The following is a 16,976-nucleotide window of genomic DNA, read 5'->3' as shown; positions in this document are numbered from 1 at the left end:
AAAATAAAATAAACTAAAGAAATAGCAATAGAAGTAAGGTTTGACAAGACCAGGTGGCGTTTCTCCTCGCCAAATCTTAGATTGTCTGATTCGGTCTGATATCCTACACTTGCCTGACCGGACAACAAACATAGTCTTTGTGTGAAAGAATCTCAAACAAATCAAAACAAAAGAAGAAATCAAAACAAATGAATGCAACTGCACACAGAAGAAACATACTACTGCGGTAAAAATGTAGCTTTTATATTTCTATAACATATGATATAGCCTAGTTAAGCAACATGACACGACCAAAAGTATGCAGTTTACCCTGAAAACAGTAGCTAGTTAATAATAATAATAATAATAATAATAATAATAATTCCTTACATTTATATAGCGCTTTTCTGGGCACTCAAAGCGCTTTACATAGAAGGGGGAATATCCTCAACCACCACCAGTGCTCAGCATCCACCTAGATGATGTGACGGCAGCCATAGTGCGCCAGAACGCCCACCACACACCAACTTATTGGTGGAGAGGAGACAGAGTGATGAAGCCAATAAGTAGATATGGGGATGGTTAGGAGGCCATGATGGTCAGAGGCCAATGGGCGAATTTGGCGAAAGACATCCTGGATTTTTTAATGACCACAGAGAGTCAGGACCTCGGTTTAACGTCTCATCCGAAAGACGGTGCTTTTTGTCAGTATAGTGTCCCCGTCACCACACTGGGGCGTTAGGACCCACACAGACCACAGGGTGAGCACCCTCTGCTGGCCTCACTAACACCTCTTCCAGCAGCAACCTAGTTTTCCCAGGAGGTCTCCCATCCAGGTACTGACCAGGCTCAAACCTGCTTAGCTTCAGTGGGCAACCTATAATAATAGCCTATTAAGTGACTTAGGCTACAATTTAAGCAGTCAGTGCTGAGTGTTTGTGCTCGATTTAACGAAAATAGCTCCAAACAAAGATCACCGCATTAGTCGCGCATGTCTGAGCAACACACGCAGTGTTTCGTTACCAAGTGATTCAGTGTATCGAACGAATCAAGGATTCAGTAACCCGTTTATAAAAACAGGCACTTGGTTCATTCTTGAATGAATCAGCCGTCTGAACGAATCGTTTGAATGAATGACTCAATGACTCACTCAATAAGACAGTCACTTGCTGCCACCTGCTGGCGGTTTACTTTCATATTTAAAACTATTTCATATTTGTATATTAAAAAAAAAACTTTTAATTTAAAATTGTACTTTAAAACAACATTATTTATGCAGTTATAATTTTGCAGCGTAAATGCATTCATGGCATGCCGCATGCTACATTTGAGCTTCATTACATTTGTCTGTGTAAAAATTCATCTAAATGCCACTTCAGCTGCTTCACTTTATTCTGAAGTGGAAAGATCATTAGATTATTAAGGTGTGTGATTGAATGGCTGCAGATGACGGTTCAGTTCACCTGTACTTCAGTGTTTTGTTCTCATTTGAATGCTAGTGTAAGGCATACAGAAACTGACCTTGGCTTAGAAAAGACTTTACAGACACAAGAGCGCTTATCTGTTTTATTTTAACAAGTAATACAAATGGTCACTGCTGCGTACGATTGTTTTGAAATGAGACAAAGCCAAGAATGAAGTATAGATATGAGCCTATGGTGTGTAAATGTGATATTTATTCACACAAACTTTATGTTTTTGGCACATTTTTACCAAAAAAAAAAGCATTGTGTTGATCAGCATTCAGGGTTGTGGAAAGACACCCCCTCCCCCTTCCATATGATTGTAAAGTGCTTTGGGTGTACAGCAATACACAATAAAGCTCTATATAAATGCCTCATTCATTCATTCATTCATTCATTTATTCATTCATTCATTCAAGTGATGTTACAATCAATTTTGAAATTATACTTGTATTTAAAGAAAAGCAACAATTATGTGGTCACTAGTCATTTTAATAATTATAGAAAACATTATTATTAGTAGTAGTAGTAGTAGTAGTACTATTAACAAAAAGAATACATCAGTGCTGTTCTTATAAAAACATGATGCAAGAAATGAATGTTTAATAATAGTTATTACTATTATTAGTATTAATAATAATAATAATAATAATATTCTTTATTATTATTATTTAAAAAATGTAATAGCAAAAACATAAATAATGCATCATAATGCTGTTATAATAACAGCATGGTGCAAGAAATGAATGTTTAATAATAGAAACTATTATTATTATTATTATTAAAGAATATTAATAACAACAACACCAACAATAATGCATCGTATTGCTGTTCTTATAACAACATTATGCAATAAACTAATGTTTAATAATAGTAACTATTATTATTATTATTATTATTATTAATAAAGAATATTAATAACAACAACAATGTGTCATATTGCTGTTCTTAAACAACATGATGCAATAAACTAATGTTTAATAATAGTAACTATTATTATTATTATTATTATTATTAATAAAGAATATTAATAACAACAACAATGTGTCATATTGCTGTTCTTAAACAACATGATGCAATAAACTAATGTTTAATAATAGTAACTATTATTATTATTGTTATATACATAAGAAGAAGAAGAAGAAGAAGAAGAAGAAATGTTACCTTTTTTTAAACACTGGTTTCTGTCATTATATTCGTAAAACACTATAACACGAATGCTTGTGGCTTATTGCTTTTATAGTGCAAATGATGTACATAATGTATGCCGTATGTTTGTTTGTGTATGTTTTGCAGGAATCATCAGAACAGCGCTGGCAGACATGGATCGAGAGGCGAGAGAACATTACTCAGTGATGATTCAAGCCAAAGACATGGCGGGGCAGGTGGGAGGGCTGTCGGGCTCCACCACCGTCAACATCACGCTAACCGACATCAACGACAACCCACCCAAGTTCCCTCAGAGTGAGTGATGGGAAACCAGCGTGAAAACAAAACTGAGTGGCAACATATTGCTGTGAATGGACATCAGACATCTGCTCCAAGACCTAGTGAACAACCTAGTGAGGCAGTATTTCTGCCTATGTACAGAGTTCCAAATCTGCCACAAATTTATGCTGGTCTTTTACTGAAGGTCTTGGGGTTGTTTTAAGATACCGCATGATATTCACTCCTGAACACTCCATCCTGACTGAATCTTAAGCGAATATGTGAGAGATTGAAGGACTTCTTGATTATTATGCTTTAGATATTGGCTAAAAGAACCGAAATAGCTTGACCTCGCTTTTCTCCAATTCTTCATCTGCTTCATCTTCTTATGGATACTACATAATTAGATGGAAGAGATGGAAATATACCTTACATACTTTAGATGGAGTCTCGCTATCAGATGACTCAACATATAAATTGTGCATTGCAGTGTAATTTTTTACCATTAATTAGCATGAAGAGTATAGAGGCAAGACCAGCATGTTATAGTGTGTAAGCATCCAATTATGAGACTTGTGTCTTGAGTTTTTGTAGTCTTATTTTTATCCACAGAAACAGAGCACGACAGCAGGGTTCTGGAAGTAAAATCACATTAATTTCATCCTTAGAAAAAAGTGTTTTTAAGAATAATGTAGAAACCTTTTAAGACTTTGAGCTCTGAGATTAAGCAATGGCACAGTATGTGCTTCTGCAGATGCCTTCTGTAGTCTTTAAATGAGTCCACTTTATTAAATCTTACTTTATTTACCAAAATATATATGTGAATAGCTACACTGTTTATTTAGTTATTTTAGTTTTATTTTATTTATCTATGTATGTAGTTTATAGTAAATATTTATTTAATTGATGTATTTTTAGTCAAATATTCATTTTATATATTTAATAAATATATAATGTAAAATTAAATAGCAATACAGCATAAATGAGTACACCCCTCTAAAACTTAACAAATTCAGCAATTACTCTTTACTTAGAAGACATGTTAGGGTTCTTTGGAGATGTAATGTTCCAACAAGCCTGCTTGATCAATTACCAAAGAAGAATGCCAAAATGATTCAGCAAAATACGATTTTCTTACACATTTAGTCATTTAGCAGATGCTTTTATCCAAAGCGACTTACAAATGAGGACAATAGAAGCAATCAAAATCAACAAAAGAGCAATGATATATATAAGTGCAAATGAAGAGTCTCGGTTAGCCTAACGCAGTACACGTAGCAAGGTGTATATATGTATATATTAATGGCATGTATTTCTGTTTTTATTAACAATATGTTTCAATTTTGCCATCTTTCCATGAATTATATTAGTGATAACTTAGAAAATACATTCCTTATATTTATTCAGAGGGGGTGTACTCATTTACGCTGTGCACTGTATATATATTAGTGCTGTCAATCGATTAAAAAAAATCTACTAATTAATCGCACATTTTTCTGAAATTAATCGCGATTAATCCCACCTAACATTAAAGTTTTTAAATATACTTTTATATTTCGGTAATTTCACATTCAATCTTCAAATTAATGTACAAACAACATAAAGACAGTTAATTTTTTTATATTTGTTTAATGGCATATTTTACCAATACTGATTTCTCTATAAAATTGCCCCCCCTAATATTTAACCATTGTCTATAGCCATTCAACATTACATTATAATTAAGATCTATCAATTTTCACATTTATTAAACTTTAAAAAATAACTTCTAATGTAAGCGAACTTAAAACAATCTTCACATAAACCCATTATAATAAATGTCATATTTACCTGTGCCCTTCAGCAGAAATATATAGAAATTGAAGTTATCAAACATTAAATTCTAAATTAAATATAGGTGAATCCTTAAAGCTATAAAACTTATTTATCCCTCTTTTTTCTTTGTCCTTTGATTAACAGACATCACAGCAGCTGGTTATTAGGTTATTTTGGCTGCTATTACTTTAAGAGCTGCCGCTGCTGAACGTGACGCGGATCTGACACACATCATATTTTCTCTCAACTCTTTTTACCTTTTCTGACCCACTTCAGGTCTCTACTAATGAGCTGACGAGATAAATCAGGTGTGTTAGATGAGTGAGACAGTGCTGGGCTGCTTCAGGACAGTTTTGAAAACCATTTCAGAGACATGTTCTTAAATGTGACTCATATAAAATAAATGACATGCCTGCACAGTTTTAAGGCAGCTTTAATCGCATTTTTTATAACTTTATGACTTTACTGACCACGGCATTGCATGCACGTAGTTTATTTCGCTCTTTGATATGAAAGGATACAGGCTACAGAGCGCGCCGGCGCCTTTGTGCGTGCAATTGAAGAGCACGCGCTGCTAGCACAGTACCGTTTCTGCGCTCTCTTGACTCGCGCCTGGCACTAAAGTGAAGTGGAGCGCGCATCTGAAACATCTCCCGTTCTCAGTCGTTCTGTGACTGAATAAATGCACTTCTTGTCAAGAGAAAGTGACAGAAGCAGCAGTTGTGAGTGGGGTGGCCAACCCTAGCCCTGCCCCTGCGCTAATTGCGTTAAATATTTTTAACGCGTTAAACTGAAAAAATGTATCGCCTGCGTTAACATGCTAATTTTGACACCACTAATATATGTATGTGTTACATATACACATACATAAAACATTTGTATGGCTATTTTTTATTCTTTTATCATTTGCAGCAGTTATTAGTATTTTGCTTTTTTCAAAGGTTTTTTGAAATCCCAGAAATACTTTGGAACAATAGTTGCGCTCTATTGCATCCAGCTTTCTTAATCAGGTGGTGTGGGACTGTGGTTGTGGCTGTTTTTGGGGTCTGACAACCGTATTGAAATCCTTCCAGAGTAGCTCAATGTGGCTTGTTCAGAGGCACAGCCGGATAGAGGCATCATGATAACTATGATTCAAAAATATCATCCAGCCAATCGAACAAACCTCCATGCGGACTTTTGTGTGTGTGTCTGCAGAGAATTACCAGGTGTTTGTCCCAGAGTCGGCACAGGTGGGGAAACCAGTGGGGAAGATCAAAGCCAACGATGAGGACATCGGAATCAATGCAGAGATCAAATACAGCATCCTGAACCTCGAGGGGGCCGGAATGTTCTCCATCTCCACAGACAAAGACACTAGAGAGGGTGTGATCACGCTGAGAAAGGTATTGCTGTCATTTCTATTGGTGTTTGCCAAGGCAAGCATCACTACTATTATTGCTCATTCTAGGGTTAGAGGCTTTCCTGAACCCTTAATAATAAGCGGCTGGTTCTTCAACTATGGGTACTTTTGGTCTTGTGGACTTTTATTTTATTTTATATGAAACGGCCTCTATCTTTTTCTGTAGGGTGTCAGTAGGAAATATCAGTTTATCGGTTTCCAAACATTCATTTCGCCATTCATTTTAACAATCCAGTGAGATGTTTGTTTGCACAAGGAGAAGAAATAGAACAAACTGAGACAGACTTAATCCAGAAGAACTGTGGCAACGTCTCTGAGATGCTTAAAGAAACCTACCTGCAAAGCTACCTGAAAGCTATGCGCAAGTGCTCCGAGGGCAAAAGCTGCTTTAAACACAAAGGATGGTCACACCAAATGTTGATTTCATTTAGTTAATAGAAGTTAATTGATAAAGAAAATCTATTTATGACATTATTTTTGATAGCATCCTCATTTTGCAGCATTTTTACACAAGTGCCTAAAACTTTTAACAGCTCTGGAGCTTAGCAGGTAGGTTTCTTGAAGCATCTTGGAGACGTTGCCACAGTTCTAGATTTAGTCTGTCTCAGTTTTGTTCTGTTTCTTCATGCTATTCCAGACAGACTGGATGATGGTGAGATCAGATCTCAGTGTGGAGCACTGGCTGTTGTCAGATTTCTTGTGCAAACAAAAATCTCAGTGGATTATTTCAATAATAATGGCAATAATGGCAAAAGTGTGTGTGTGTACCTGTTTTTCTATTCTGGTGAGGACTTAAACCTGAATACACAGAGACTCATGGGGACTCGTGTCATGGTGGGGACCTAAATTGAGGTCCCCACGGGTAAACAAGCTTATAAATCACACAGAATTAAGTTTTTGGAAAATCTAAAAATTTCCAGAAATCTAAGAAAGTTTCCTGTAAGGGGTAGGTTTAGGTGTAGGGTTGGTGTAGGGCAATAGAATATACGGTAGAAAAAGCATTACGCCCATGGAGAGTCCCCACAAGGATAGCAAACCAGACGTGTGTGTGTGTGTATATAAAAAAATATTAAAAGGGTTTTCAGTTTTTCACACTTTTCACTCAAGTGTTTCTTGCAGACCATCAACAAAAGAACAAAACAGGATGGCATAGTTATCCAAGTCAAGATGTTGTCAAAATAGAATAATATCCAGATTTCTTGTGCAAACAAAAATCTCAGTGGATTATTTCAATAATAATGGCAATAATGGCAAAAGTGTGTGTGTGTACCTGTTTTTCTATTCTGGTGAGGACTTAAACCTGAATACACAGAGACTCATGGGGACTCGTGTCATGGTGGGGACCTAAATTGAGGTCCCCACGGGTAAACAAGCTTATAAATCACACAGAATTAAGTTTTTGGAAAATCTAAAAATTTCCAGAAATCTAAGAAAGTTTCCTGTAAGGGGTAGGTTTAGGTGTAGGGTTGGTGTAGGGCAATAGAATATACGGTAGAAAAAGCATTACGCCCATGGAGAGTCCCCACAAGGATAGCAAACCATACGTGTGTGTGTGTGTATGTGTGTGTGTGTGTGTGTATAAAAAAATATAAAAAGGGTTTTCAGTTTTTCACACTTTTCACCAACAAAATCCATCAACAAAAGGACAAAACAGGATGGCATAGTTATCCAAGTCAAGATGTTGTCAAAATAGAATAATATCTGAATCTGCTCACACCGAAATCTCTGACATATATATATATATATATATATATATATATATATATATAATCTGTCCGGCCAGACTGGGTCAAGCAGGCGTCTGGCGCTAGATGCTCATTAATGGTCTCTTTTCTGTATTCTGAGCTGCTTCAATTCCCCACTCCGTCCCGGGGGTCAGGAAAGCTGTGAATACTGAGTTTTCCAAAAAACAATCTTGTAAATAAATGCCTGCCAGATCTGTCCGGCGAGACGGCGGTGAAGGTCGGGCAGGTTTCATGGTGTTTACAGACGCAAACCCATCTAGAGAGCGATTTAACTTCTGCGCTCTGGAAGCAAAAAAGACTGACCTCAATATAATCTCAGCTCGTAACTTTTTGGAGTACTTGAAACCACTAGAAGCCACCAAGAAAGTGGCTAAAACTGAGTGAAAGCAAAGTACACTGCCATTCAAAAGTTTGGGATCAGCAAGATTTTTTATGTTTTTTTTAAAGAAATATATTTTGCTCATCAAGGTTGCATTCATTTGATCAAAAATAGAGAAACAACACTAATAGAGTGAAACATATTATTACAATGTAAAACAACAGCTTCTATTTTATTATATTTTTAAATGTAATTTATTCCTTTAATAATAATTCATTATTGATGCAAAGTTGAATTTCCATCAGCCATTACTCCATTCTTCAGTGTCACATGATCTTTCAGAAATCATTCTGATTTATTTTCAATGTTGGAAACAGTTGAGCTGCTTATTTGTATTTTTTTGGAACCTGTGAAACATTTTTTCAGAATTCTTTGAATAAAGAGTTTACAATAATAATTTAAAAGAGAGTTTAATTGAGAATAATTGTTCATTTCATTTTAATTACAGTTTTGTTTTGCTGTTTGTAGTTTTTGTTTAATTTAGTAATACGATATAAACTAAATGAAAATTAGAAATGAACTGAAATAAAAACTTGACATTTTATTCTATTTCAGTTTTTTTTTAATTAAAGTACTACATTTATTTTGTTCTTTTTTGTAAGGTTTTAGTTAACAGATTGATTTGTGATCCAATTATGTATGTTTGTTGCAGTGTTATTTTGGTATAATTTGTATAGCCTATATTTTTCATAGTTTTTGTTAATATTTTGAATTAGATTTTATTTTTAGATTTGCTGTTTTTATTTTAATTGTAGTTAAATTGTTGGTATTTAAAATGTCTATATGGTTTTTGTTAAGTTTGTTTATTTAGTTTTAGTTATTTTATTTTACTACAATTTAAACTAAATTAAAATGAGAAATGTTCCTGAAATAAAAATGCTTTGCTTTTTTTTTTTTTTTTTTTTAAGTTAATGTTTTTTTATGGTTTTAGTTTTAGTTAAAGATAATAATCCTCATTTGTAATTAGTTAATTTTCCTGTTTTCTCTAGCCACTGAACTATGAGAAGAAGAAGCAGTACAGTCTTCACATCTCTGCAGAGAACACGCATCTGGATCCACGCTTCTCCTATCTGGGCTCGTTCAAAGACGACGCCACGCTCAAGATCACCGTCGGCGACGTAGATGAGCCGCCCGTTTTCTCAATGGATTATTACATTATGGAGGTGTACGAGAACGCCAGGGTAGGAACTGAAGTGGGAGCCGTCACAGCGAGAGACCCAGACAGCAAAAACAGTCCTGTCAGGTGAGAATTGTTTTTGTGTGTATGTATGTATATATATATATATATATATATAAAGGTGGATATGTGTGTATGTATGTATGTATATATATATATATATATATATATAAAGGGGGATATATAATTTTTTTATTTCATTTTATTTTAATATGTGTGGCTATTTGTGTAATTCATAGCAAGTCACCTGCAATACACCCACAAGACACAATTTGCTTGAATTTGCACAAGCAAATCACTACTGTTTATATAGGATTTTATTAAATCGAGGTGTGTATGTGTAAATGCAATGCTAAAGCAAAATAATCTGACATTATTTGTCTCTCTCTCTCTCTCCCCGTGCCCTCCCATTTCTCACATCTCTCTGTAAAGGTTGAATTTAATAGGATGACATTGGGTTGATATGACATACAAGAATCTTTTATTGCTTTGACTCTCTCGCTTGCTCTGTCTATGGAGGATATTGTTAATTAGAGTAGTTAAGGCACCCCATGTTAGCATGGTAGTGAAACACCGCTGCCAAAGGCTCAATTGCCTCCACACATTCTAATGAAAGAGAGGTGTGAGCAGGCCATCTTATAAAAACATCATTGCTTTAGTGCTGATATCATGCTGCCTGCCAGAGAGGCCGATGGAGAGGATTCAGATTAACTGCAATTCCTGTTTCATCACACCTGGAAAACACAGCATAACTGATGCCTCTTTCATTCATTCATTTTGTTTTTCATTCATTTGCGCGTTAACTTAATTCATTAGTTATGAAAAATTACGCGATTAAAATATTTTAACGCAGTTAATGCACTGGCCCCACCCCCAGACCTGTACGTCATCTTACAATCCATACAGTTGACTGTTGACAAATATAATGCAGGACAACAACTCCATAAATGCAGTTATTCTCCTAAAATTCAAAATATCGGGGCAAAAAAATGCCCCTGTATGAGTTTGTCTCATAGTCTATTTATATAATTTATACCAATATATACAAATATACTATTTATACCACATGAGCAGCAAAAGCTGTATCACATGAGTGCTGTTTTGTCACGAATATCACGATTTTAAATGTGATTTTTATACAGCAGTTCAGTAAAAGTAGTTAATATTGTGTTATATTTTAAACACAATACTGTCTGTTTTGCTCAATTTTGCAGAGAAAATATTACCTTTAAAGCCACCGCAGAACTGTTGTGGATCTGTGAGCAACACAGCGGTGTTTAGTTTCTGAATGAATCCTCGTTTTGAACGAATCCAATGATTCAATAGCGTGAGCCGTTTACTTCATTCCTGAATGAATCAGCAGTTTGAATGAATGAATGAATGAATGAATGAATGAAAAAGAACTGTTGGTGACTAAGCTGTTTTGGACTTTCATTGTATGAACAAAAAAAATTAGTGGTTATGAACGAATGAATGAAACGCATTTGTCTGTATTTCACTCCGTCTCTAATCGCGCTCACGTAAAGCGCTTGAAAAACAGTGTCTCTTCCGCAGCTTGGTACGCTTTCAACTCATTTTTTTAGTCTCAAGCAAGACTGTACGACATTCACATTACATGATTAGACTGATTTTTTAGTAGAAAGGGCGACAGCACACCGCATTAAAAGAAATGATCATTCTCAAATTAAATCATCTTTGAAGAGCAAGGGGGCCCCCTGGTGTTTTGGGGGCCCTACGCCGCTTGCATATTTTGCGTATAGGGAGGATCGGCTCTGCGTTAAATAGCCTACAGTATAAAATCTAAAATAAAAATTTTCATTTATACACATTTCATATTTTATTTTAGATTATTTATATTTTATTATTATATTTACAATATTCATTTTTAAATTTTATATATATATATATAATTATTATAATTATTATTATTGGAAATTGAGAAGATACAGTAGAATTAGATAGAATAATCTATTAAAAAAGCAGTCCAGTCTAGTAATGGCACAAAGGTGATTATTAAAATTTTGCATGCTGTGTGCTGTACTTGACAGATCAATGTTTTAAATGTATATAATTATGCAAATATGCATTAACCCTGGGTTTAGAAACACAGAGTGAGAAATGTCAATCTGACTGCCCAGAATTAATTACTGACTAGAAATAATTTATGAATAGTGTGAAATAAAACACTAAGGTAATGTATGTTAAGTGTGAAAAGTCCATAAAAATCATTCTATATATAAATGTTGTGCACATCGTAGTCTGCAGAACATGGAGAAAATAACATTTGGATGACATGCAAGCAAACAACAGGCATGAAAAATAAAATGTCAGAATGTTCCTTTCTCTGGCAGTAAAAGGCATAAAGTGTAAAATCCTCATTGTTATTTCTCTCTCTCGTCTCATGCATTCAAGGACGGTGCACATTTTCTTGTGGTAATGAGATATGACCTGTATGGTGTATTAGCATCTCCCTGTACTGGTGGTTTGAGGATGTGTGTTTTCAAGCCATCTTTGAACGAACCTTCACAGTCCATGCGTGACGGAGAGGCCATAACTCTCGCCGTCATGCAAATGCAATGTAATCTCATTGGTTAATGTGAGATCCTCGGTTTCACACAAATGTTTTTTACATCAGTATTTATCACTGCTATAAATAAATAATTAAAATACATAAGAGAAAACAAGAGAAAAGTCTCATAAATAATCCCTGGCCTCTTTTTTTTTAGTCTGCGTTGAAGGATAACACATTTAAACAATTTTTTTTTGTTCCCCCGATTTTAATATGCACTTCCCATAAAAAAAACAGCATTTCATTTCCATAGAAGAATTTATACTGCAGCATTAGCATAAAAATAAAATGGCATAGAAGTTTGAGAATCAGCATTAGCGTTATGGAAAAATAAGCAAGGTCACTGTTATCTCCTTAGTTTCGTTCCTAACTGTTATAATGATGCATCTGATCATTATCATATTTGTGTAAAGCATTTGTCTCGTGAGACGTTGCAGGGAAAATGGTTCTTAAAGGCATATTCTTCACAATAGACACCCTGGTGTTGCATTAACAGGATTTCGGGATGAGCTTTTGTGTTTTGCTGAGAAGATTTTTGTGTTTCCTCCCTAGTTAACATGATGAAAGCTATTAAAAACAGAAATCATTTTTAGAGTGCTTATGCACTTATGCCTTTTTTCAGCAAGTAGATGGAATCTGGATGGTGTATTGATATATATATGTTAATCTATTTCTAATTTGTATTATTATTATTCACTTATTTTCCCAATCAAAATATATGGCTGCTTTTTCAACTGCTCTTAATTGGGAAATATTTTTTGGCATCTACTAGCTAACCCAACCAATGCTAACCGGTAAACCTTGACCCCTTTGCCACAAAACCAAAACAGCAGAACCACAACTAACTATCCAGAACCAAAACTCAAATCTTATGGTTACATAAAATGTGAACTCTAATTTTGGCTGCCTTGCACACTCTAGTATTTCTTTTAGGAAATGCAAATGTGTTTTAATTTCACATTCATGCTTGGAAAGAGAATCTGACAGTCCTTCTTTTGAGCGTCTCTACCAAGCATGTCACTTGAGGATTTGTTAATCATGTCCAACTAATGCTTCTCTGCTGCAGTTTTTCTCCTTGCACTTTCCTCCTGTAGTTCTTTCCTTTTCTTTCTTTCTTTCATTTTATAATCTTTAGGTTGTGTCAGGTCTGTTATCTAAAGCTGTGATTCACTGTCATTTCACTTGGAATATTATTATAAATCATTACATATACCCAAAAGCACTCATAAATCTCACTAAAAATGACCTGTTTGCTGTCTGCAGGGTGATTGACCATTTAGAGAAATCATGTGAACGAAATGAACTTGAATAGTTTCAAGGAAATATTAATGCTCAATGCAGTGCACATTTTGTAACGTAATGTAAGCTCAGTTAATTAGAAACTCTTTAGGTTTTAGTGCATTGTTCTTTAGTATTAATGAACCTCCTGCTATTTTCCATCTTTGCTTTTCAGCTTTCCATGAAGTCACGGTGTTTTTTTATATTATATATTCCTCTCTGTATTTCTACACTGATCTGTCATCAAGCTGGGCGACATGATGTTATAGAAATGGTGCCTAGATTTATTGAGTGTTATACAATTTGAAGCTGTTATTGCTATCAAATTATTATGTTTAATTAATTGTATTTGTTCATTATTATTATTATGTATTTGTATATGTACTCATACTGTTGTATAAGCTTTTGGTCAATATAATAAAAAAAAATATTGTTATAAAATTGAAAATATATCCTTTTAGGCTGAGGTTGTTAAGTCAAATAGTCCTGCCATACAGTAAGTCTCGCCACACATGGAGTTGGCCGGGTTTCACGACCCAGTCATGTATAGCAATACAAGCTAATGCCACAGCCATGATGTAGAGGGGTGAAAGACGGAAAGGTTCATGCAGTATTCATGCTCTCTCTTCTATATTTAGGTATTTTATCGAGCAGAGAGAAGACAAAGAGGTGTATTTCGATATCGAATCCATCAGCGGAGTCATTAGAACCATTCAGCTCCTGGACCGTGAGGATACGCCCTGGCACAACATCACTGTCATGGCAACAGAGGAAGGTGGGTACCAGAAACCATGCTGGCTGAGCTTTAATAACTCGCAAATTAGTTTGCCTAGAAATTCTTGGCAATAAACGGCTCGTGCACTCACTGGAAACGGACTGCCGTTCGCTTTCTCTCTTTGAAAATCGCTCGCCCTCCCACTGCTGTGAAAGCAACTCTGCAGGCCTGTTAATAGTCAAAGATTGCACCTCTAAGCACATAAGGAATAGTTAGCTCAGAAATAAAAGTTGTGGTTATTTACTCACCCCTAGTGTTGTTCCAAACCCATGTGACTTACTTTCTTCTGTGGAAAGAGAAAAATTAATTGTTGTTTTTCGTTTTTTTTTTTTTTCTCCCCAAGCAATTAAAATGAATGGGGCCAAAAGCTTTCAAGCTTCAAAATGGATCCAGAAGCACTGTAAAATATCATTAAAGTCATCTAAATGACTTGTGTGCTATATTCTGCAGCTATACAGTCTCAATATAGTTGTAGATGTTGTTCACTCACAATCTTCCCCTCCAGTAAGCTGTTAATTGCTGTATCCAGATCACTGATTGTTGAATTTGAGAACCAGTTCATTCTGTTTTATGATTGAATCTTTCAGATCTCGTTTTTTGAACCAGATTTATTGAAAGATGCGACTGTAACAACGTTCGTAGTCACGGGAAGAAGGAGGCGGGAACCGGCGAACATTTCAAACTTTAATAAAATAAACAAACACAAAATTAAAGTAAAGCGGCAGCCCCTCGCGGACGACTGCCGCACACAAAACATAAAATAAAGTCCAGGCCTGGTCCTCTCTCCTCTTTCACTGTCGTCACTCCTCCTTTTATCCTTCCGGAGCTCTTCCGTGGGACTCGAGACCGGTGAGTGGTGCAGGTGTCGCTCATTATCAATTACTCCACTGGCCTCGCTCCGTTCCCACGGCTCTCGGCCCCATCCCCACTCGTCACAGCGACTTAAAAGAATGCTTCATTCACAGACTGGACGTTGGTACTGTATTGAACACGCTAGATGTGAATATTTAAAGCCCCTCCTGTGGTCAACATTAATGTTTAATGTTGTTATCATGTCTAGCTGGTGTTTTTAATACGCTTAAAGACAAACAATGTGCAAATTCATCAGTCAACACCATTGCTGAACATTTGCTCCCTGAAACTGCAATTTACCAATGACAGTCTCAAAAAAAGCAGTTTGAAACCTATTTCCCAAGTAGGAAATAAGTTCCACTTCTGTCAACATGCAGGGCGGGACTTTGCATATCATTAGTGAACAGGAGCATGGTTTGTGTAGCATTAGCAATACGTTATTAGCTGTTTGATAGTGCAGTCAAGCCAAAGGTTAATTATATCATGTCTGACATTATAGAGAGTGATACATCAAATGCATTACCATTCTGATATGTGGACTAGTAGACGCCCCTGTATAATACGCTCTTCCTCTTCTTCATCATCAATCAGTTTCTGGTTCAAACATCTGTTGTACTGGTATCAGTGATACTGGCCTTCAGTCATAAAAAGTTGCCATTATACAAATATTGAAAATATACTGTCTTTGTGTTGTTTCTACATTAATTTAAGGATTGAATGTGAAATTATTGCAATACAAAACAATTATTAAAATTGTAATGTTAGGTGGAATTAATCGCGATTAATTTCAGAACAAATGTGCAATGAATTATTATTTTTTAATCGATTGACAGCACTTCAAAAAGACAAAATCGCCTTTTGTGTTGGCAGAAGAAGGTACAAAATGAGGGTGAGGGTGAGGAAATGACAACAGACTTGACAGACATTTTTGAGTGAAATAGCCCTTTAACAAAGCCACTCATGCAAGAAAACAAAAACAGGGAAAGATTGGGAGTATATAATCTCCCAGATGATAAAAATCACAGGCGGTAATGTAAATGGAGTCATGTGACTCTCCTGCTGCAGATTTTATCAGAGTAATTACCCTTACACCCAGCACCAATGACACTCATTCAGTCTTCTATATGATAATCATATTCCACATTTCCACATATCCAGCATGTGAATGAAAAATCACACATCGCTTTAATAGCACACTTATTTTCCCTAGACAGCAATGAGATCAAATGGAGACTTCGTATAAGTCTGCTGCTCAGAGATATGCATTAATCTCCTGGAGAGCCTCAGTAGACATCTTAACTGTCTCAAACTGTGCTCAGATCTGTGTTCATCAACGTTTCGCATCCAGTTCATGTATGCATTCAGCAGACGCACTTCAAGGTTTTCTGTGCTTTCAAGGTATATTTTATAACCACATTATCTGAGATATCTAACACTTTACTATATACTATACTTTTTTGTGAACAATTGTCTCATTTGTGTCTTTTGAATTTGATATTGGAACATTTCTGAAAATCACAATCAAATCTGAGCTATGAAAGTGCAATAAAATATGTGTAAACACAAAACAAATATCCCTAAAGGTAAATACGCAAAATGACAGAACACTAAATCACATTTCTGATGTTGTGTTGATGCATTTGTGTTTAACATTGTTCTATGCAATCAAAGATACATTGAAGGGAGTCGATTTTTTTTACTAATGGTGTGTTTGTTGCCATGGAGATGTTTTTTTTTTTTTTTTTTGGGGGGGGGGGGGGGGAGTTATTATTATTATGATTATTATGATTATTATTATTATTGTGATTATTATTCTCTCTATACACAAATATAGCAATACCTTCCTGGAAAACATCCTGACTGAATATTAAATCAGTTTATATGTATAGTCTTTTTGTTCACCTCTATTCATGTTTACTAAAAATTTTTCCGTGTGAAAAATTCCCAGAGGGAATAACGAGGTGTTATTCATCAGAAACCCCACTGCTGTCCATTTTTCCCAGTTTTTCTTCTTTTAATGAGCTCACACAGTGTAGCTGTCGATACAGGGCAACTGAGCTCACTCTATCTATCTATCTATCTATCTATCTATCTATCTATCTATCTATCTATCT

The 16,976-nt window shown here is 35.4% G+C and overlaps 1 protein-coding gene across 5 annotated transcripts in view; it reads left to right on the top strand.

Moving 5' to 3' along the window:
* LOC107582195 (cadherin-18-like) overlaps positions 1-16,976 on the top strand; it is a 298,071-nt gene that overhangs the window by 248,008 nt on the left and 33,087 nt on the right. For all 5 annotated transcript variants that reach the window (XM_016267946.1, XM_016267947.1, XM_016267945.1 and 2 more), the window contains 4 exons: positions 2,739-2,906; positions 5,883-6,070; positions 9,201-9,454; positions 13,874-14,010. In XM_016267946.1, the coding sequence (XP_016123432.1) occupies positions 2,739-2,906; positions 5,883-6,070; positions 9,201-9,454; positions 13,874-14,010 (747 nt within the window). The remainder of the gene's footprint in view (positions 1-2,738; positions 2,907-5,882; positions 6,071-9,200; positions 9,455-13,873; positions 14,011-16,976) is intronic.

This window comes from Sinocyclocheilus grahami, unplaced genomic scaffold, assembly GCF_001515645.1.
Source record: "Sinocyclocheilus grahami isolate Dianchi unplaced genomic scaffold, SAMN03320097.WGS_v1.1 scaffold41.1, whole genome shotgun sequence".
Classification (NCBI taxonomy): Eukaryota; Metazoa; Chordata; class Actinopteri; order Cypriniformes; family Cyprinidae; genus Sinocyclocheilus; species Sinocyclocheilus grahami.
Note: the sequence above shows the minus strand (reverse complement) of the source record. Positions and strands in the feature narration are given on the sequence as shown.